The following is a 17723-nucleotide window of genomic DNA, read 5'->3' on the forward strand; positions in this document are numbered from 1 at the left end:
CGAATAGCCAGCTGTGCCCTGGATATATCAATTCAGAATATAATTTAAACATAATCTGTTTTTCTGACCCGAGCATCGGGGCAGGCAGCATATAACACTACCCCTTCACTGCACTACCCCAATCTTATATATTGCTAATATCTTTGAGGATAAAGTATTATGATTATAAACATTTCTCTTACATATTTAAAAACAAGCATTGCTCCATTTAATGACGATGTACATTTCTATATAACCAAATCAAATTTCAAAGCACAGTTGACAGAACAGAAAGCACTGTCAACCCCTTCATTTTACAATGAGGAAAGTGAGATTCAGAAAGGTCTGGCATAAGGTCACAAGAATCAGTGACAAAGCAGAACTAAAATCCAGTTGAGTTAAAAGTCCACTTTTTCCCTGAATACATTAGCTACTAATTGGTACAGAAAATCAAGCATTGAAAAATAGAGAATTTGACCCCCCAAAATGACATGAAAGTTGTGCTTGGGTTATTATAGATAGCAGAGGATTTAAAGACCTAAGTTTAAAACACACTTCCATTACATATTAGCTGAGTCATCTTGTATAAGGTGACATTTATTTTGTCTAAACCTAATTAACTTGAGTTTGCAAATGAAGATAATAACTCTTGTCCTATCAATCCCCCAAGGCCATCATGATAATCACGTGAGATAATTCATGTGTGAGCAAATACAATCTGAGTTAGGGTTACCATTACTAACAGTAATGTAAAGAAGAGAAACAGAAAGGAGAAATATGATCTTAAAAATAAACTGTGCCAATATAGAATTCTGCTTAGAGTTAGCCCTTGACTTCAACCTCTAGAAAATTTTAAAACCTGAACATATGTACATGCATGTATTAAGTATATACACACTAAAGTAAATGTATGTATATCATTCATCTATGCATACACAGATGAACATATATTAAATTACCTGAATGCATATATCTATGCACATATTCATTTATGAATACTTAAGGTGACTATAATTTTAAATACATGCTAACCCACAGGGCTATGTCTCCATATACATACATGCCACTTGCAAACGTCTATATGCATACATGCAGAAAACAGATGCTAAAGAATTCACTGCTGAGACTTTCAAAAACAGTTTCTAATCTGGCATCTTCATGATAAACTCCTTAAACATAAGTTCTAATTTCCTGACTAGTAGAAAACTTTACTGCACCTCAATTTCTCCTTGGAATGATCCAGTCCCTCAATGGAAGAAGTGAAACAGACCCAGCAGGCCAGACAAGAGGAAAGACACACTACTGGGAAAATGCATGACCCTCTTCTGGGCATCACCATGGCAGCATGAGTAAAGCTGCAGTCTGTCATCTCCACCATCTGTACCCTTTGATACAAGCCAGATACTGGCTGGGGAAAGCATCCTTCAAAATCAGCAATTTCATTCCAATTCTCACCCTTCCTTTCCCAACAGTATCACCCTTTGAAGTAGGCAGCAGAAGCAAAGAGCACTGGACTGGGAAGACACTAACTTGCAACCAAGCCACATTATGTCTTTGGCTTTCTGCTTGTTTGTTTGTTTTTTCTTTGGATTTGTTTTTGGTTTTTAAGACAGAGTCTCTTTATGTAATTCAGGCTGGCCTTGAACTCACAGTGATCCTCCTGCCTCAGCCACTCCAGTGCTGGGATTACAGGAGTGTGCCACCACACTCAGCCTTCTTTGGCTTTCATGTTTCCAAAACAAAGGGCAGCTAGTGCATACAAAGTACTCCTGTTCTAACATTCTAAAATGATTCATAAAAGACAAGTTTCCAGAAATACAGGGCTCTCGTAAGTATCCTATGGAAAAAAATTCCTCTATTGTGGAAGGAGGCACTCCAATAAAATTACTGGAAGGAAGTAGTAAATTCAATAGATGTTGCCTTAGGAATTAGGAGACCTGGATTCTAATTCCAATTCTTCTCTAAAAAACACTTTGGAGTTGGGCATGGTGGTACCCGCCAATTCAAGCCCAGAATGGGCAATTTAGTAAGTCTCTGTCTCAAAGTAAAAAATACAAAAGGGCCAGAGACATAGCTCAGTGTGTAAAGGCCCTGGATTCAATCCTTAGTGCCACAAAAAGCAAACAAATCAACAATAACAAAACACTCTGAAAAACATGTACATAGAGTATACCTAAAGAACATTTATATTACTAGTTCAATTTTCATTTGACTAATAAAAATTAGTCCCTTGAAGAAGAAACTGGGCTTGCTGATTTAAAAGATACACATTAATACTACTAAATAATAATATTAACAACATTATTGTTAATAATTATATTAGCAATAATGGTAATAATGTTAATGATATTAACAATAACTATTTGTATGATGCTGTTTTACAACCCGCAGAAAACTTTCACAGCAGTGATCTCATTTATTCTTACATACGTTAAGATAGAAAATATTAATCCCATTTTGAGGCCCAAAGTAAAGTAGTGACTGTTTGAACCTAACGAGTGTCAGAATCTAGACCTTCTAGCACAAAGCCCATGTTCTTTCTATGTAATATATGCTATTAAAAAAATATGTGCAGTTTCAGAATAAAGACAAATTTAATGTAAAGACCTATCACCTTGTCAAATCCCAAAATTCCTTCTTAGTGAGAGTGTCATCTCCACTCTTTCCACTTTCTTCTTTCTTTCCAGACCACATGTGCATGTGGAGTTTTTCCACGAAGACTAAAACCTTCTCTTGACTTGACTGCCCTGGACACAATCTTCATACCTGTAAAGCTCATGTACTTCTGGCTGTTTGAAGTCTTCTTTGAGTTGTAAAATTCTAAAACATCCAGAACAGCCTGTGGGTTTTTCTTCTGCTCTGACTTAGTGATATTTGATGTCTGAAGCAAGCGGGCCCACTGCTCTGGCATCCCCTATGAGAAAGACATGCAATGTATTCAGGAAGGCATAGCTACAGGGGATCCTGTGGGAAAATTCAACGTAATTCTGGTATCTGCTAGCAGCTAAAGATAAGCTCGTCATCCCTTTCTATTCTCTCATAGTATACACAGACTCATTTATAATACATTTCTTATTGTATTAGTCATTTGTTTGGGGTGGCGGGGTAACCGGGGATTGAACTTGTGCTTGCAAGGCAGGTGCGGTGCCACTGAGCTAAATCCCAGGCCCCTGTATTAGTCATTTCTTAAGATGCTTGCTACTTCACCAGACTAGTTCCTCTGGAGCAGGGACCACATCTGACTTGTTCCTGTATCATCAGTGCCCCATACATAACCTATGACCATGGGGCCCCTTAACAGAAGTTTATTTAAGGAATGGAAATTGAAAGACTTCCTTGGTACAATTTTGGAGATTAGAAAAGTGCTCCTCTCATGAAGAAGGTAGTAATAAAGGTCTCAGATGACAAAACTATGAAGATGAGAGAGGACTGACTCTAATAGTCCGTAACTCTAAAAGACCAAAGGTGTTTCTGTGACCCAGAACTTACCGTAAACTCCCCTGTGACAGCATCAAAACCAACATGAATTGTGTGCTCAAAATCTGAAGGAAGAGAAATTTCTGGCCTCTCCTTCTCCTTCTTTTTATTTGCTGCAAAAGAAATAGAAAAGAGAAATTTTTAAAAAGAGGGACATGAAAGTATTGGCTAATTAAATCATTACTGTGAACCTTCTCAAACAGAATCTAGCACAGAGTTTACTTAGTTCAAGAACAATCTAAAAAGATATTAGCAAGTGACCTTAGAGGCCACCTAATTCCATTCCCTGAAGAGAGAGGCCATGGGAGGTCAACTGACTTGCCCTGAGTCACAGAGAATATTATGGTAAGACTTACATTCTTCATTATATCCTCATCCCTTCTGAGTGATTTGATTAAGCCTTGTGCTCTTTATTATACCCTCACATCCCTTCTGAATGATTTGAATCAAAACAACTACTGAATGAAATATCAGTTTAACATAAATCAGACCTGTAAACAGGAAGGGCCTGGCTAAAGTGGGAAAAGAGGCAAGTAGGAAGAAAGGGAAAATATAGCTGACAGATGTAGGTGGGGTGCTGTGCAATTTAGGCTGAGTACTCACCTAATTTAGGCTGGGGACCACCAGCAGGACACAGGGTTCCTCAGGCAGGAATGTATGACAGAAATGGAGGAAAAGCCATGCAATCCCAGAGCTACTAGAAGAAAAAAACCACTTCCCTCACATGTGCATAGCCCTTCACAGTCCGTATCTCACTAGTTTCTCACAGCAAACCTAGGAGCGGGACAGCAGGAACTGCCTCCACTTCATGGCTGAGAAGACTAAGATCAGGGAATTTAAAGAAATCTGTTAGTGGGAAGAGTGATCCATGTTCAAAATACAGATGAAGGTAACAATAAATTACCTTTCTAAAGAGATTAAAATCTGAAAGAAGTCAGGAAGGATGAACAGGAATTAGCTAAGCAAAGATAGGGGAAGCAGTGCAGAAAGAAACAAAATAAGCAAAGGCCAAGGGAAGTAAATATGATCTTTCATCTTTCCACCTGCCCAGAAAGTCAACCAAATTCTATAAGCTTTTACTAGGCATGTACTCCGGATTTGGGATTGAGGATAGATAATAAAACTAAAGTGGAAAAAATAAAGGAAACCCAGGAAGGATATAAAGGTCATCTTTTGAGGACTATTGCTACTGTAGCAAAATTTTTATGGTTAGAAGTACTACTTAGAAGGAATCTGATGTAAACTTGCATCTAAATAAATACTTGTTTGTGAATGTTCAAAGCAATAAAAGAAGAAACATTCCAACAGAAGATAAAATGTGAAATTCACCAATAAAAGGAAACAAAGTCCTGATCTATGTGACAAAATGTATAAACTTTGAAACATGCTAAGTGAAAGAAGCTGGTTTCAAAAGGGCACTTATTGTATAGTCCCATTTATATAAAATGTCCAGAAGAGGTAAATCCATGGACAGAAACTAGGCTAAAGGTTACCAGGGGTTGAGAGAAGGTAGAAATTAAGAGTGATTGAGTCGTGCGGAACACTGCAGACACAGCCCACTGCAGACAGGCAGGTGTGCCCACGCCCTACCAAGGTCCCGAGTCGCGCGGAACATGCCGAATCAGCCCATGCCCTGGCAACAATCCACTGGACCCCCCCCCCCCACCTGCTCCTCTGTACAGCCACCTGCTTCCACACTATAAAGACGCAGAGGACACCGGACCACCAGACCGCAGTACTGAATCCCGCTGCTCCCGGCCCAGAGGGAGGGGCTTCTGAGCCGCCATCCCACTGCTCCTGGTACAGAGGAAGGGGCTTCCAGGCCACCATCCCTCCCGCTGCTCCCAGCCCAGAGGAAAGGGTTTTTGGGCCACCATCCCTACCGCAGCTCCTGGCCCCTGTCCCACCTCTCTCAGCTCAGAGGAGGTAATCCCTGCAAGTGCCAACAGCACCCCTCCCCCCACAGTCGAAATGAGAAAAGACGTAAATAAGTCTCAAAAATCAGACTTCCAGATCACCTACAGCAACCCCAAAGGGAAATGAGATGGAACACTCTGATACTCAACCACCTGGACCCACTGAATGGGCAACAAAAAGGGATCTGGAAAAAATGAAATCAGAAATAATTTCTCTGATAACAGGAGAAATTGTGCCCCTAGTGCAAGACATGATTAATAAATCTAGAGAGGAGCTCAGGAACATGATGGAATCCCAACATAGGAAACAAATGGAATCCATAAAACAGATGCAAATAAATTTCCAGGACATGAAAAACTCCATTGAAAGTCTACACAGCAGAAAGAGCCAATGTGAGGACAGAATTTCAGATACAGAAGATAACTCCAATTAATGACCAGGAAAAGAAAAATGGCTTCAAAATTATAAGGGAACATGAGAAATCAATCCACCAGCTACTAGATGATGCAAAGAAGAATAACGTAAGACTGATTGGAGTCAATGAAGAAACAGGAGAGAGTGCAGATGACATAAAAAATCTCTTCACAGAAATAATGGCAGAAAACGTCCCAAGCAGGGGAAAAGAGCTTGACATACAGGTAAGTGAGGCATATAGGACTCCAAATAGCCTTGATCAACAAAATTCTACACATAGGCATATAATTGTTAAGATTCCAGAAACCCAACAGAAGAACAAAGTTCTCCAAGCAGTCAGAGAAAAGAAACAAATCACATACAAAGAAAAGTCCATCAGAATCACAGCAGACTTCTCAACGCAAACCATCAAGCCAAGAAGAGCTTGGAGTGACATATTCCAAGCCCTAAAAGAAAACAGCCTCCAACCCAGACTGATGTACCCTGCAAAACTATCTTTCAAAATGGATGGAGAAATAAGATACTTTCATGACAAAGAGCACCTTAGGAACTTCGTGAATACCAAACCAGCACTCCAAAGAATTTTACACAATATCCTAGGAACAGACACTGAAGATCATAACCCCAGGAAACAAAGCAGAATGAACCCATCTGGCATGACAAGAAATTAAATGTAAAGGGGGAGAACCCAACAAAAGAAAAAGTCATGGCAATGACAAGTCAATACATTTCAGTTATAACCATCAACGTTAATGGTCTCAATTCACCAATCAAAAGAAATAGACTGGCAGAATGGGTCAAGAAGCAAAATCCAACAATATTCTACATACAAGAAACACACTTCATTCAAAAGGAAACTCATAGACTGAAAGTTAAAGGGTGGAAAACAATACTCCATGTGACGGGAACCCAAAAAAAAGCAGGAGTAGCTATCCTCTTGGCAGATCAAGTAGATTTCAAACCAACACTGACCAAGAGAGATGAAGAAGGACACTACATCCTTGTAAAGGGAACAATCTAAGAGGAAGACATGACAATCATAAATATCTATGCACCAAACACTAGTGTGCCCAACTATATAAAACAAATACTAACGGACATGAAAAGTCATATATGCATTAAGACAATTGTAGTGGGGGACCCTCAACACCCCACTGTTACAAATAGATAGATCAACTAGACTAAAAATAAGTAATGAAATACTAGAACTCAATCGAACTCTTGAACAAATGAACTTAACAGATGTTTACAGAGTCTTCCACCCCACAAAATCAGAATACACATTCTTCTCAGCTGCACATGGGTCATTCTCCAAAATAGACCACATACTCACACATAGAACATGTTTAAGTAAGTGCAAAGGAATTGAAGTTATCCCCTGTATAGTATCAGACCATAGTGCGATGAAACTGGAGATCCATAGCAAAAGAAACTTGAAAAATTTCATAAATACGTGGAAATTGAACAACACACTTCTGAATAACCAATGGGTCACAGAGGAAATTAAAGAAGAAATCAGACAGTTCTTTCAATTAAATGACAATGACAATACAACATATCGGAATCTATGGGATACAATGAAAGCAGTCTTACGAGGGAAATTCATAGCAATGAATACGCATATTAGGAAAACAGAGCGAGCCCAATTTAACAACCTGATGCTGAACCTCAAGCTTCTAGAAAAAGAAGAGCAAGATACAAAAGGCAAAAAGAATCTCTCTGATATCATCCCATTAGAGCTCTTAGGTTTGAGAAAATAAAGTGAGAAACAAAGCTTGTGACCATCCCCATCCCAACTTTAATCCCATCTGTGGTCTGGTCCACTTGGCTTTCTTACAGCTTGGGAAAAGAAGCTGAACCTGCAAATCCCATGTTTCAACACAGCCATCAACATTTTAGCACAAATAATTGGCCATATTTTATTTTTTAATTATTTTTAAATAGCATCTTTCATTGGCTCGGCTGAGGTAATCTGAGCACAAGGCAGTAAAATGTTCCAAAGTTGGAGATAAACACTGACGTAGTCCAGTGTTAAAATTAACTTTGCTAAACTCTTCCCAAGCTCAGAGAATTCCACTTTGGTTGTGAAATGCAGCCAGAAAAAGATTCCAAGCTAAATGCTGCAAGACTTCTTAGAATAAACCAAAGTCTCCAGATCCCAACCACAGGAACCAGACTTTCCCACATGGAATTCTGCAACTCAGCACTACCTATTATAGGTCTTCAATTACAGCTTTTCCTTCCAATCATTTATGGCATACACTGTGGCCTTGCTGGAGGTCAGCATTAGGTAATACCCACAGTCAACCTACCCACTGCCAGCTCAGATCTCCCTGCTACTACAACCTGCAGAGAACTCTTCTTTTCTCATCTCTCTACACACACACTACCCCTCTAGAAACTCCAACTCCAAAAGTTTAGATGGGACCAAACATTTGTACTTTCTTTTAAAGCACCATGAGTGACTCCGATTTTTAACAAGGTTTGAGAGTAACTAACAGAGGTACAGTAGTATGTTATTACGGAATAAATATTTTAGGAAGACTTGGTTTCACACTCATCCCTCCCACATTCAACCTGTGAGAGAGACCTTAAGCAATTTACTGTTCTCCAAACTTCAACCTCCCAGTGGAAAATGAGTTCATGTGGCTATCAGATAAAACAATTAATGAGACTTCCTTAAAAAAAAATCAGCCTTCATATTTGTAGTGTTGTGTTTACAGTTCAGAAAATGTTTTTACATTCACTATGTCAAATGACAGATGAAAGCCTACTAACAATAAAGGGTGGGTAGAAATTACAATTATTCCCACATTATAGATGAGGAATTAAAGGGTATTTTAAAAAGTAAATCAGAGTTAAATGCCAGAAGAGGAATCAATCTAGGTTCTCTAAATCCAGTTCTAGACCATTTCTCTATGCAGCTGGTATAAATTCTCAAATACTATATAAAAGACATACCAATTCCAAGACTGCCAACATTGCTGTATAGCCTGCTACCATAGGACTAAGTTACCTAACTTGTTGGTTGAAGAAAGGCTCCAAACAAAAGGAAAACCTCAGCCTTATTTCATTTTGACATTTGCATGAATAATAGCCTTCAAAGGTCTTCAAGCAATGAGATGAAATCAATGTCCTCAGGGAATATCTTATAACTCTATTTTCTACCTTTATGCTTTCAAATATACAGACTTGCAGCTTTCATCTTAATGCTATGAGAATTATTTTCAGACCAGATTTGGCCTCAGGTTACTCAGCTAGATTTCCAGAAGAACCTCTGGGTCTATAGCTCTTTCACTGGATTAAACTACTTTAGAATGGCCTAGTTTCTGTTCACCTATATAGACAAGCCTGACGCAATGGTATCTTTGCAATACCTCATTTACATAATTATAGGATTTCAAAACTAAAAGTAACTGTACATGTCTGCTGCACTGACTCTCCCATTTCTTTAGATGAAGGCACTGAAATCTACAGAAAAGTAATTGGCCCAAAACAGGCAGCCAATTTATGGGAGAACCAGGATTGTAACCCAGATACCTAGACTAGACCCTCACTTTGCCATTCACCACACAAGATTGATTATCCTTTCAGTTCCAGTGATGTCTGAAGGCTCTGTTATTTCAGGCAGGAATTTTTTCCAAAAATGATTTTATTGAGATGTAATTCACCATTTATAGACATGTACACAATAAAATTCATAATAATATGCAGTTCAATGTCTATAAAATTCACAGAGGTGAGCAAACATTACCACAATCAATTTTACGGCATTTTCATCACTTCAAAAGGAAATCCCACCTCTTAGGGATCACCTAGTCCTATTTGCCTCTTTCTATTTGTATCCCTAGGCAACTACTAATATACTTTTTGTCTATGGATCTGCCTTTTCCAGACATTTCACATAAATGGAATTATATACTGTAATCCTTTGTGACTGGCTTCTTCACTTAACACAGTGTTTTCAAGATTAACCCATGTTGTATCATGCCTCAGGACTTCATTTCTGGTTACCAAATACAGTGGTACCTCCGTTCACAAACTTAATTTGTTTTACAATTTTGGGGAAGATAGCCACAGCTGTGTTTGTCACCGATGTGGAGTTTGTGAACAGAAGCAAAATTTTATCAGACACTTTTGGGAACCAAATTGGATGAACAGAACCATTCATGAATCAAGGGACCACTGTAATATTTCATTGTATGGATATAGTACATTTTATTTATCTATTGATCAGTTGATGAATACTTGTTTCCACTTTGGGGTTATTATGAATAATGCTGCTGTTGGGAACATTCATGTACAAGTTTTATATATGGACATGTGTTTCTCTTTGGTGGAACTTCTAAGTCATATGATATCTCTACATTTAAACTTTTGAGGAACTGCCGGATTGTCTTCCATAGTGGCTGAATCATTTTACATTCCTACCAGCAATTATGAGGGCGTAATGTCTCTACAACCTCACCAATATTTGTTATTATCTTTTTTATTATAGCTATACTACTGTGTATAAAGTGATATGTCATTGTGGTTTTTTTGTTTGGTTGGTTTTTTGTTTTTTTGAGACAGGTTCTCGCTATGTAGTTGAGGCTGTCTTTGTACACACTATGTAGCCCAAGCTGGCCTCAAACTCACAGTGATCCCTCTGCCTCAGCCTCCTGAGTGTTGGGATCACAGGCGTGCACCACCAGGGTCATTGTGGTTTTGACTGATATTTCTCTAATGGCTAAGGACTTTGAGGATCTTTTCATGTGTTTATTTGCCATATGTGTATTCTCTTTGGAGAGAAGTACATTTAGATCCTTTGCCTGTTTCTAAATTAGGTTTTTGATTGTTGAGTTCTTCATATATTTTAGATACAAGTTCCTTATAAAATACATAATTTGGGGAAATTATCTTTTTTGTGGACTGTCTTCTTACTTTCTTGATGGTGTCCCCTGAAACACAAAAACTTTTGATGATGACTATTAGGCAGAAATTTTATCCTTCCCAGTTTGAGTCTGTTTAAGAACCACTTACAATTTTTAATTTATAAAGTCCTCTTTTGCTGTATGTGAAAACTTGAGCTGAGAGCCTTATTTACAGAGATCAAGAACACTGGCTAATAGAGTGCAGTATCAAAAATAAACACATACTTACACTGAATAATTAAAAGTGTCTATATACGTGGGAGAAAGTTCCAAGGAAGGGTAGAGCCTAAACCAAAGTACTCACTAATAGTCCTCAATAGTTCAAATATTCATGTCAATTATTTAACAAATATTTGCTACATGTGAGACCTGCCTACACACATGTCAATATAATCTGTCCAGTCATTATCTTCTTTGTTCTTCAACTACCAGCCCCCCTAATTTGTTCAGTTTTCGTATGTTCCCTATTTGGTTAATGATACTATTACCTACCCACCTTAATTAGTAATTACGCAGTTGTATTTTTCTACAATGTAAGATATGTCTGCAATTCATCACTGTACTTTTTATATTTGCCTCCCTGTTTCAGAATCTCAGTTCTGTTTATGCAGTCTACTAGCTATGCCTCCCAGTTTCTAGTCATCAACAAAAGAGTAAAGAGAAAAAGAATTAACACGTAAGTTCCTTATGTGTGGAAGGTACTCTATTAGGAAATTTACATGTACTCTTCAGAACCCTGCTGTGAGAAATTATATCAAGTTGAAAGATAGGAAACTAAAGGTCAAAGGGGTTAACTGACATACTGAGATCACAGAAGTGTAAGGGATGAACCAGGTCCATCCAAATCTGAAGCTCTTAATAATTATTTATAGAGAGCCAATTTCTTCAGTATACCACAAGAACAGAGCTCTGCAAGCAAAACTGAGAACTTAACAGTCACTTAACATTTTGGGGGTCAAACAAAAGCCACCTATCTATATGGATACCCAAACCTCAACTTTCCACTACCTTTCCATAAAAGATGACAGTGATTTTTCAGATATGTTTTAAAATACTGATTACTCTTCTAGAAGTTGCATTAATAAGAAGAAAATGAAGCTGCCTAGTATAACTTACTCATTGTGAACTCATGCTGAGTCCTAGTTACCTCTGCTTCCTTTTCTCAGCCATTCCTTGGTATTCTTACTGACATTTAATCCCTAAATCTGAGTGCAGGGACCAGGAGATATGAATGAAAGAGAGGCAATCAAGAATTTGGAAAGAAGGCATTCCAAATAAAACTAATTTTTCAAATAAAGACATTTCAAAATTCCTTATGTTTTGTGATTTCATATACAGTTTAAGAACTTAAAAAGTGAGTAAATTGGGCCAGGGATTTAATTCAGTGGCACCGTGCCTGCCTCGAAACCACAAGGTCCTGAGTTTGAGCCCCAGTACCAAAAAAAAAGTGAGTAAATAGCTTCAGGTTGTTCAAAAATCTGTCAAGAGTATAATTATTCTATTGGAATTTTGTTCAGATATAAAGAGTACAAAACAGATCTATTTTTCAGAGGCTTCAGCCAGTTTAGAAAGACAGAGAAAATATCTTAACACAATAAAAGGTATTAAGGAAAATTAAGTCTAGGAAAGATAGATCTTTTATCCAAGTTACAAATACTTTTTTTTCCTTTCTGCATAAAAATGATGAGAAAGAAACAAAATACAGTACTTTTATCTCCAGGTAAAATGGATCGGTAAAATCGGTCCTTCTTTTTCTTCTCCTCTGGGTTTGGAGGCAGAGGTTTCGAACCATGATTTAGGGTTCCAGGGTCTTTGCTGCCAGCTCCAATCATAGTGCTGGTGTTTCTCATGGGAGGGGCTGGGGGCTTGTCTTGAATGTCCAGGCCGTTGTTTGACATTGTCACCACCAGCAGCAGCAGCTACTAGAAGTAGAAAAACACAACTTGGAATTATTTTTGAGCAAAAGGAAATACATGTAAAAATTCTTAAGGACTTAAAATTACATACCCCTTCCACTCACACCATGAATATTTCTGGCCTATTCATTCAAAAATACTCACACATATAAATGCCTACTGTGTACCAAACACTGCTGAAAACTATTGTTTTTCTCTCCAATCCCACGTCTAAGACACTGGAAAATACAGTTAACCACCATGATTTAGCTGGAAAGCAGAATCTGGCCCAACAATACTGAGTGGGAAACCTAATAACATTTACTAGCTTTAAAGAAATGCCTGCCCCAACCTGTTAGGTTTCACAAATTTAGCTACAAGAACATTAAATAAAACTGCTAACAGCATTCCACACAGTGAGTTCTCTGACAGCCTCTAACTTTATAAAATGAGGCAAGTTACACTTTTCTTCTCTGCAATGGAGTATATCAAGAGTCAACAAAAGTGCTGTTTCTGTAAATAGTTCTACTGGAGCTCAGCCACATTCATTCATTACATTGTCTGTGGCTTTTTTAAGGTAAGCTAGCAGAGTTAAGTAACTGCAACAAGAGACTACAATATTTACTATTTGGCCCTTTACAGGAAAAGTTTGCTCCCTCTGGACTACAGTATCTCTGTAGTACCTCTACTCCCTAAAATTCTATCTTGATCTAAATGTATGATGCTCAATGCAATAACCATCCTGCTTAAATTATTGGTAATCTCCAAGGCTTCTGGGAAACAGAAGGAATAAAATCTAAAAGAAAGAAAAATATCCCTATCACATACTACCAATAATTTTAATGAAGACAGATATTATTACCTAAAATTAAGTAATTGTCTTTAATAATGAATAAACATGAGTGTATCCAGAGTTTATAGTTTCTCATTATTTAATCATGTTATAGTAGAAGTAATATCTTTAATCATGTTTATTTTAAATATGAGCTCCTTGGAATTAAACACAGCAGTGTTATAGAGATTACAGGCTTCAAAAAAAAAAACAAACCAACAACAAAATAATCACCAAGAACTTTTTAGAAATATAAATGTCTAATTCCCCTAAACTTTGACTTAATATGAAAAGGTTAAAGCTGAAATTCTACATTTTGAAAATTAGTAATTCCAATCCCAGCTAGATTTGAATATCACCTCTTCAGAAATCAATGAACGAAAATGCTATGAACAAAATATATAAGGGTCCTTATAGTATTTTCTAATAAATGAAGCTACTGATTATCTACATCCAGCTTTTTCCTCAATCTTTTCTCCAGGAGCTATCAGTGATCTTTTTTTTTTTTTTTTGGTACTGGGGATCGAACTCAGGACCTTGAGCTTGCGAGGCAGGCAGGCGGCAGAACCACTAAGCTAAATCCCCAGCCCATCAGTGATCTTAAAACACACCACTCCTTTATATGAGAGACCTTCACTGTCATAGCAGAATAAAAGCTAAAATTCTTTAGCTTCTTTTAGAGGCCCTCTATTATTTGACCTGGCCAATCCATCAGTCTCATTTCCCATCCTACTGCTCCCTCTAATTCTCCCTAAACTCCAGTCACACCAACTTTTCCAACTACTTTAAATATGCCATAGTTAACACACATCCATTCCTTTGCACAGCTGTTTCCTCTGGCTAGAAAGCCAATTTCCCAATCCTCAAATTGTGAATTTGCACATCCTCTATGGCTTAATTCTGTTGCTTGTCCTGACATCCTTGAAGTTAGATGTCCCCTTCTTCACATTCCACGGCAACTCCATTTCCAGGTTATGACATTACTTTTTACTATAATTGTTTACAGGTATGTCTTCCCCGGAGCCAGAATGTTCCTCAAATGTTGGGCCCAATTTTGCCATCTTTGCAACCCAACAGTGTCCTCTACAATATCTAACTTACAGCAGACTTGATAAATATTTTAATTAATACAGTTTGCACAAGGATACATACCTTGCCTTAAGGAATTTAATAAGAGAAATGAAATTATCAGTCCTTCACAATCTAACATGAATCTGCCTTACAAACTAAGCCACCACACCTACAGTCTACAAATTATACCCCAGAAATCTGTTTCCCTTTATTTGCCAAGTATGCTTTCTTTTCCTTCTTTCCTTTTTTTGTTCAGAGGCTCAAACCCTGAGCCTCACACATGTAAGCATACATTCTACCACTGAGCTATACTCCCAGCCTGCCAAATATTAGTTACACACACACACACACACACACACACACACACACACACACACACACAGAGCCATGCTTCCTGTCATTGATTTCTCCCTTCTCTGACCAAAATGTGTAATAGATATTGGGAAATGGGAAGAAAATGTTCATCTGACTAATAAAAATCTTACTCACATTTTTTTTTTCTGAGACAGAGTCTTGCTCTGTAATTCAGGCTGGCCTTGAACTCACTATGTAGCCCAGGCTGGCCTCCAACTCATAGAAGTCCTGCCTCAGCCTCCCAAGTGCTGAGATTACAGACATTCATCACTATGCCTGGCTCTTACTCATCTTTTAAGGTGAAACTCAAACTGCACTTCTTTGTGTAATTCATTCTGGCCCAATTTTGCCAAGTGAACTCCATCTTATATTTTCTTTAAAAAAAATCAAGCAAGCAATGGTAATTTTGTTAATCTAGATTGGCCCTCTGGCTAGTGTTTTTTACCCATTTCTTCCAGCTTCACTTCCCAAATTTGCCCTTGCTTTCCCTCCCACCCCATTTCAGGTCCTTCAGCTCCCCCAAGAGAGGGTCAAGAGTCTCCGTTCTCAAGCATACCACTCAAGAATCCCTGTTCTAAAATTATACCCCTGAAGCCACCTGATAACCTAATCAAGCCCTTCTTTCCTCTCAGGTCTTTCAATCAAAGCCTCATTGAACATAACTCCCTTTTAGATCCATAACCCAAGAAAGGCTTCACCAACCTTTCTGATAAAGGCTTTTTTTTTCTTTTACTATATTTAGAGAATTCTCTGGGGGTAGATCTTCATTTTCAAAATGATTCCAAATTACTTACAACCAAAAAACTGTTAAAATCTACTGTTTGAACCTTTTTGTCATATTCCAACCTAGGTTGTCCTATCTTTGCTTGAAAACCTCCAATGACAGGAAACCTATACAGTGGCACCTCAGCTCATGAACTGAATTCTTTTCACAATTTTAGTTACAAACCAATCTGGTTGAGAACCAAATCAAATGCCCGCAAGGTCAACACTGAACCTAACCAATGAATTTGATTCAGTTTGCGACCAATTCATTGCAACCAGATTCACAGACAGAATTAAATTCACTTGTAATCAAAGTACCACTTATAATCTCAAAAGACAGCCTATTCTACCTTTGGTCACCTCATTTAAAGAATTCTGGCCTACATTAACTTCTATCTATCTCTTACTGCACTGCCATTATTTGTGAACATTTTGCTACTCCTTCTTTCTCCTCCTCTGTCAGACCTTAGACTATGGACTCTTTCAGAACAAAGTTCATGGCTCGGCGTGGTGGGGCACGTCTGTAATCCCTGCACTTGGGAGGCAGAGGCAGAATGATCGCTGTGAGTTTGGAGCCAGTCTGGACTGCACAGTGAGCTCAAGGCCAGCCTGGACTACATAGCATGATCTCATCTCAAAAAAGAAAAAAAAAGTTCATATCTTATGTATTTCTAGATCTCCAACTTCAGGCCTGGCACAGAAAAAATTATCAATAAAAATATGTTAAATAAATGAATAAACAGAAAAAAGTAAAGAAAGAAAAAATATTACTTCCGTCTGTTAGTCCTAAATCCTGTCTCTTAGAACTATTCAGAAATATCTATTACTACCCTGTTTCCTGGCTGCCATGCTGTGAGCAGCTTTCCTCCACCAGGCTCTTCCACCATGCCATTTCTCTCTTGGAGCCAGAGATCACTTAAGGTCCCATGTGAGAGCTGCCCATAGAGAAGTATTTGATTGACAGAAATAAGAAACTTCAGGAGGAGAAAATACAAATCCCAGCCTTGGCATCTGCTAAAGAATCTGATCCTGAAAGTAATATAGGTTGTAATAATTTTCTTAGGCTTATTATATTAGATAGGGTGTAAATATGTAATATATTTTCTCTTGTTGCTTATAAGCATGGACAAAAATGAAAAGAACAGCAGCTGGATTAGAATAAGAGAATGAATAGAGTGTTACCTTTATTCAACATTCAAACTTAATTTTACTTTTGATCTCAGAAAAATCACTTAAGGACTCTAAATCTTATTTTCCTTTTCTGTAAGTGAAGATATTAGACTTACTGTGTTAACTTTAAAAGTGGCAACACAGAAAAATTAACTGTATTAAGAAGGACGAACCTACCTGAAAAATTTGTTGGCTGATCTATAGTTTTTAATTAGGAACATTATAAGCAGAAGTCAATGGAACTACTTCAGAATATTTATAAATAGAAAATATTTTATGTGAAATAGAGCCAGAGTTGTAAAAACTTATCACTGGGTCTTGGGTATAATGATAAAATGAATGCTAGTTATCACATGTGAACTCATGAAGCGTGAGATTCAGTCTTGGCCCTGCTAAGTACTATTTGTGAGTACTATTTGGTTATTCATTTTGCCCAAGACAAATTTTTACCTGTAAAAAGGAGATAGTACCTATTTTAAAACATTGTTATGAAGACTAAATGAGAAAATACAAATGCTGTCCAGTAAGGTGATATTATTCTTGGCATAGTAGTATCCCCAGTATTCTCTTATGACAAATATTTTTGTTGAATGATAAAATAGATCACTTACACTGCAGAAAAAAAACTACACATGAATAACCTGTGGAGTAGTATTTGTCCTTTTTCTAATAAACAAATACATAGTTGAAAAAGAAAATCTATTACCTTTCCCCCAAAAAGAATTTTAGATACCTGAAATAACCTGTTGAGACTTCACAAGTCTATTTTTCTCAATATTAAACATTTCTAGTACCTTCAACCTATACTCAAAGAACACAATTTTGTGCTTTCTTAATCAATGCCCTGTGAACTTATTTGGACTTGGGGTTTCTATACTACTTTCCAATTTCCCTGCAGTCCTTCAACAAGCCCTTTCCTATAATTTCACCCCAAGT

The 17723-nt window shown here is 37.6% G+C and overlaps 1 protein-coding gene across 8 annotated transcripts in view; it reads right to left on the bottom strand.

Annotated features, from left to right (window-relative positions):
- The window catches only part of Pak1 (p21 (RAC1) activated kinase 1), a 167540-nt gene that overhangs the window by 48694 nt on the left and 101123 nt on the right, over positions 1-17723 (bottom strand). For 5 of the 8 annotated variants that reach the window (XM_013067420.3, XM_087212008.1, XM_013067422.3 and 2 more), the window contains 3 exons: positions 12409-12622; positions 3469-3569; positions 2746-2893 (listed from right to left, as the gene is read on the bottom strand). In XM_013067420.3, the coding sequence (XP_012922874.1) occupies positions 2746-2893; positions 3469-3569; positions 12409-12598 (439 nt within the window). In that variant the 5' untranslated portion in view covers positions 12599-12622. The remainder of the gene's footprint in view (positions 1-2745; positions 2894-3468; positions 3570-12408; positions 12623-17723) is intronic. The other 3 variants (XM_087212009.1, XM_013067426.3, XM_013067424.3) reach the window with 1 other exon arrangement.

This window comes from Heterocephalus glaber, unplaced genomic scaffold (genome assembly GCF_053883595.1).
Source record: "Heterocephalus glaber isolate CG9 unplaced genomic scaffold, H.glaber_assembly_v1.0 deba00001428, whole genome shotgun sequence".
Lineage (NCBI taxonomy): Eukaryota > Metazoa > Chordata > Mammalia > Rodentia > Bathyergidae > Heterocephalus > Heterocephalus glaber.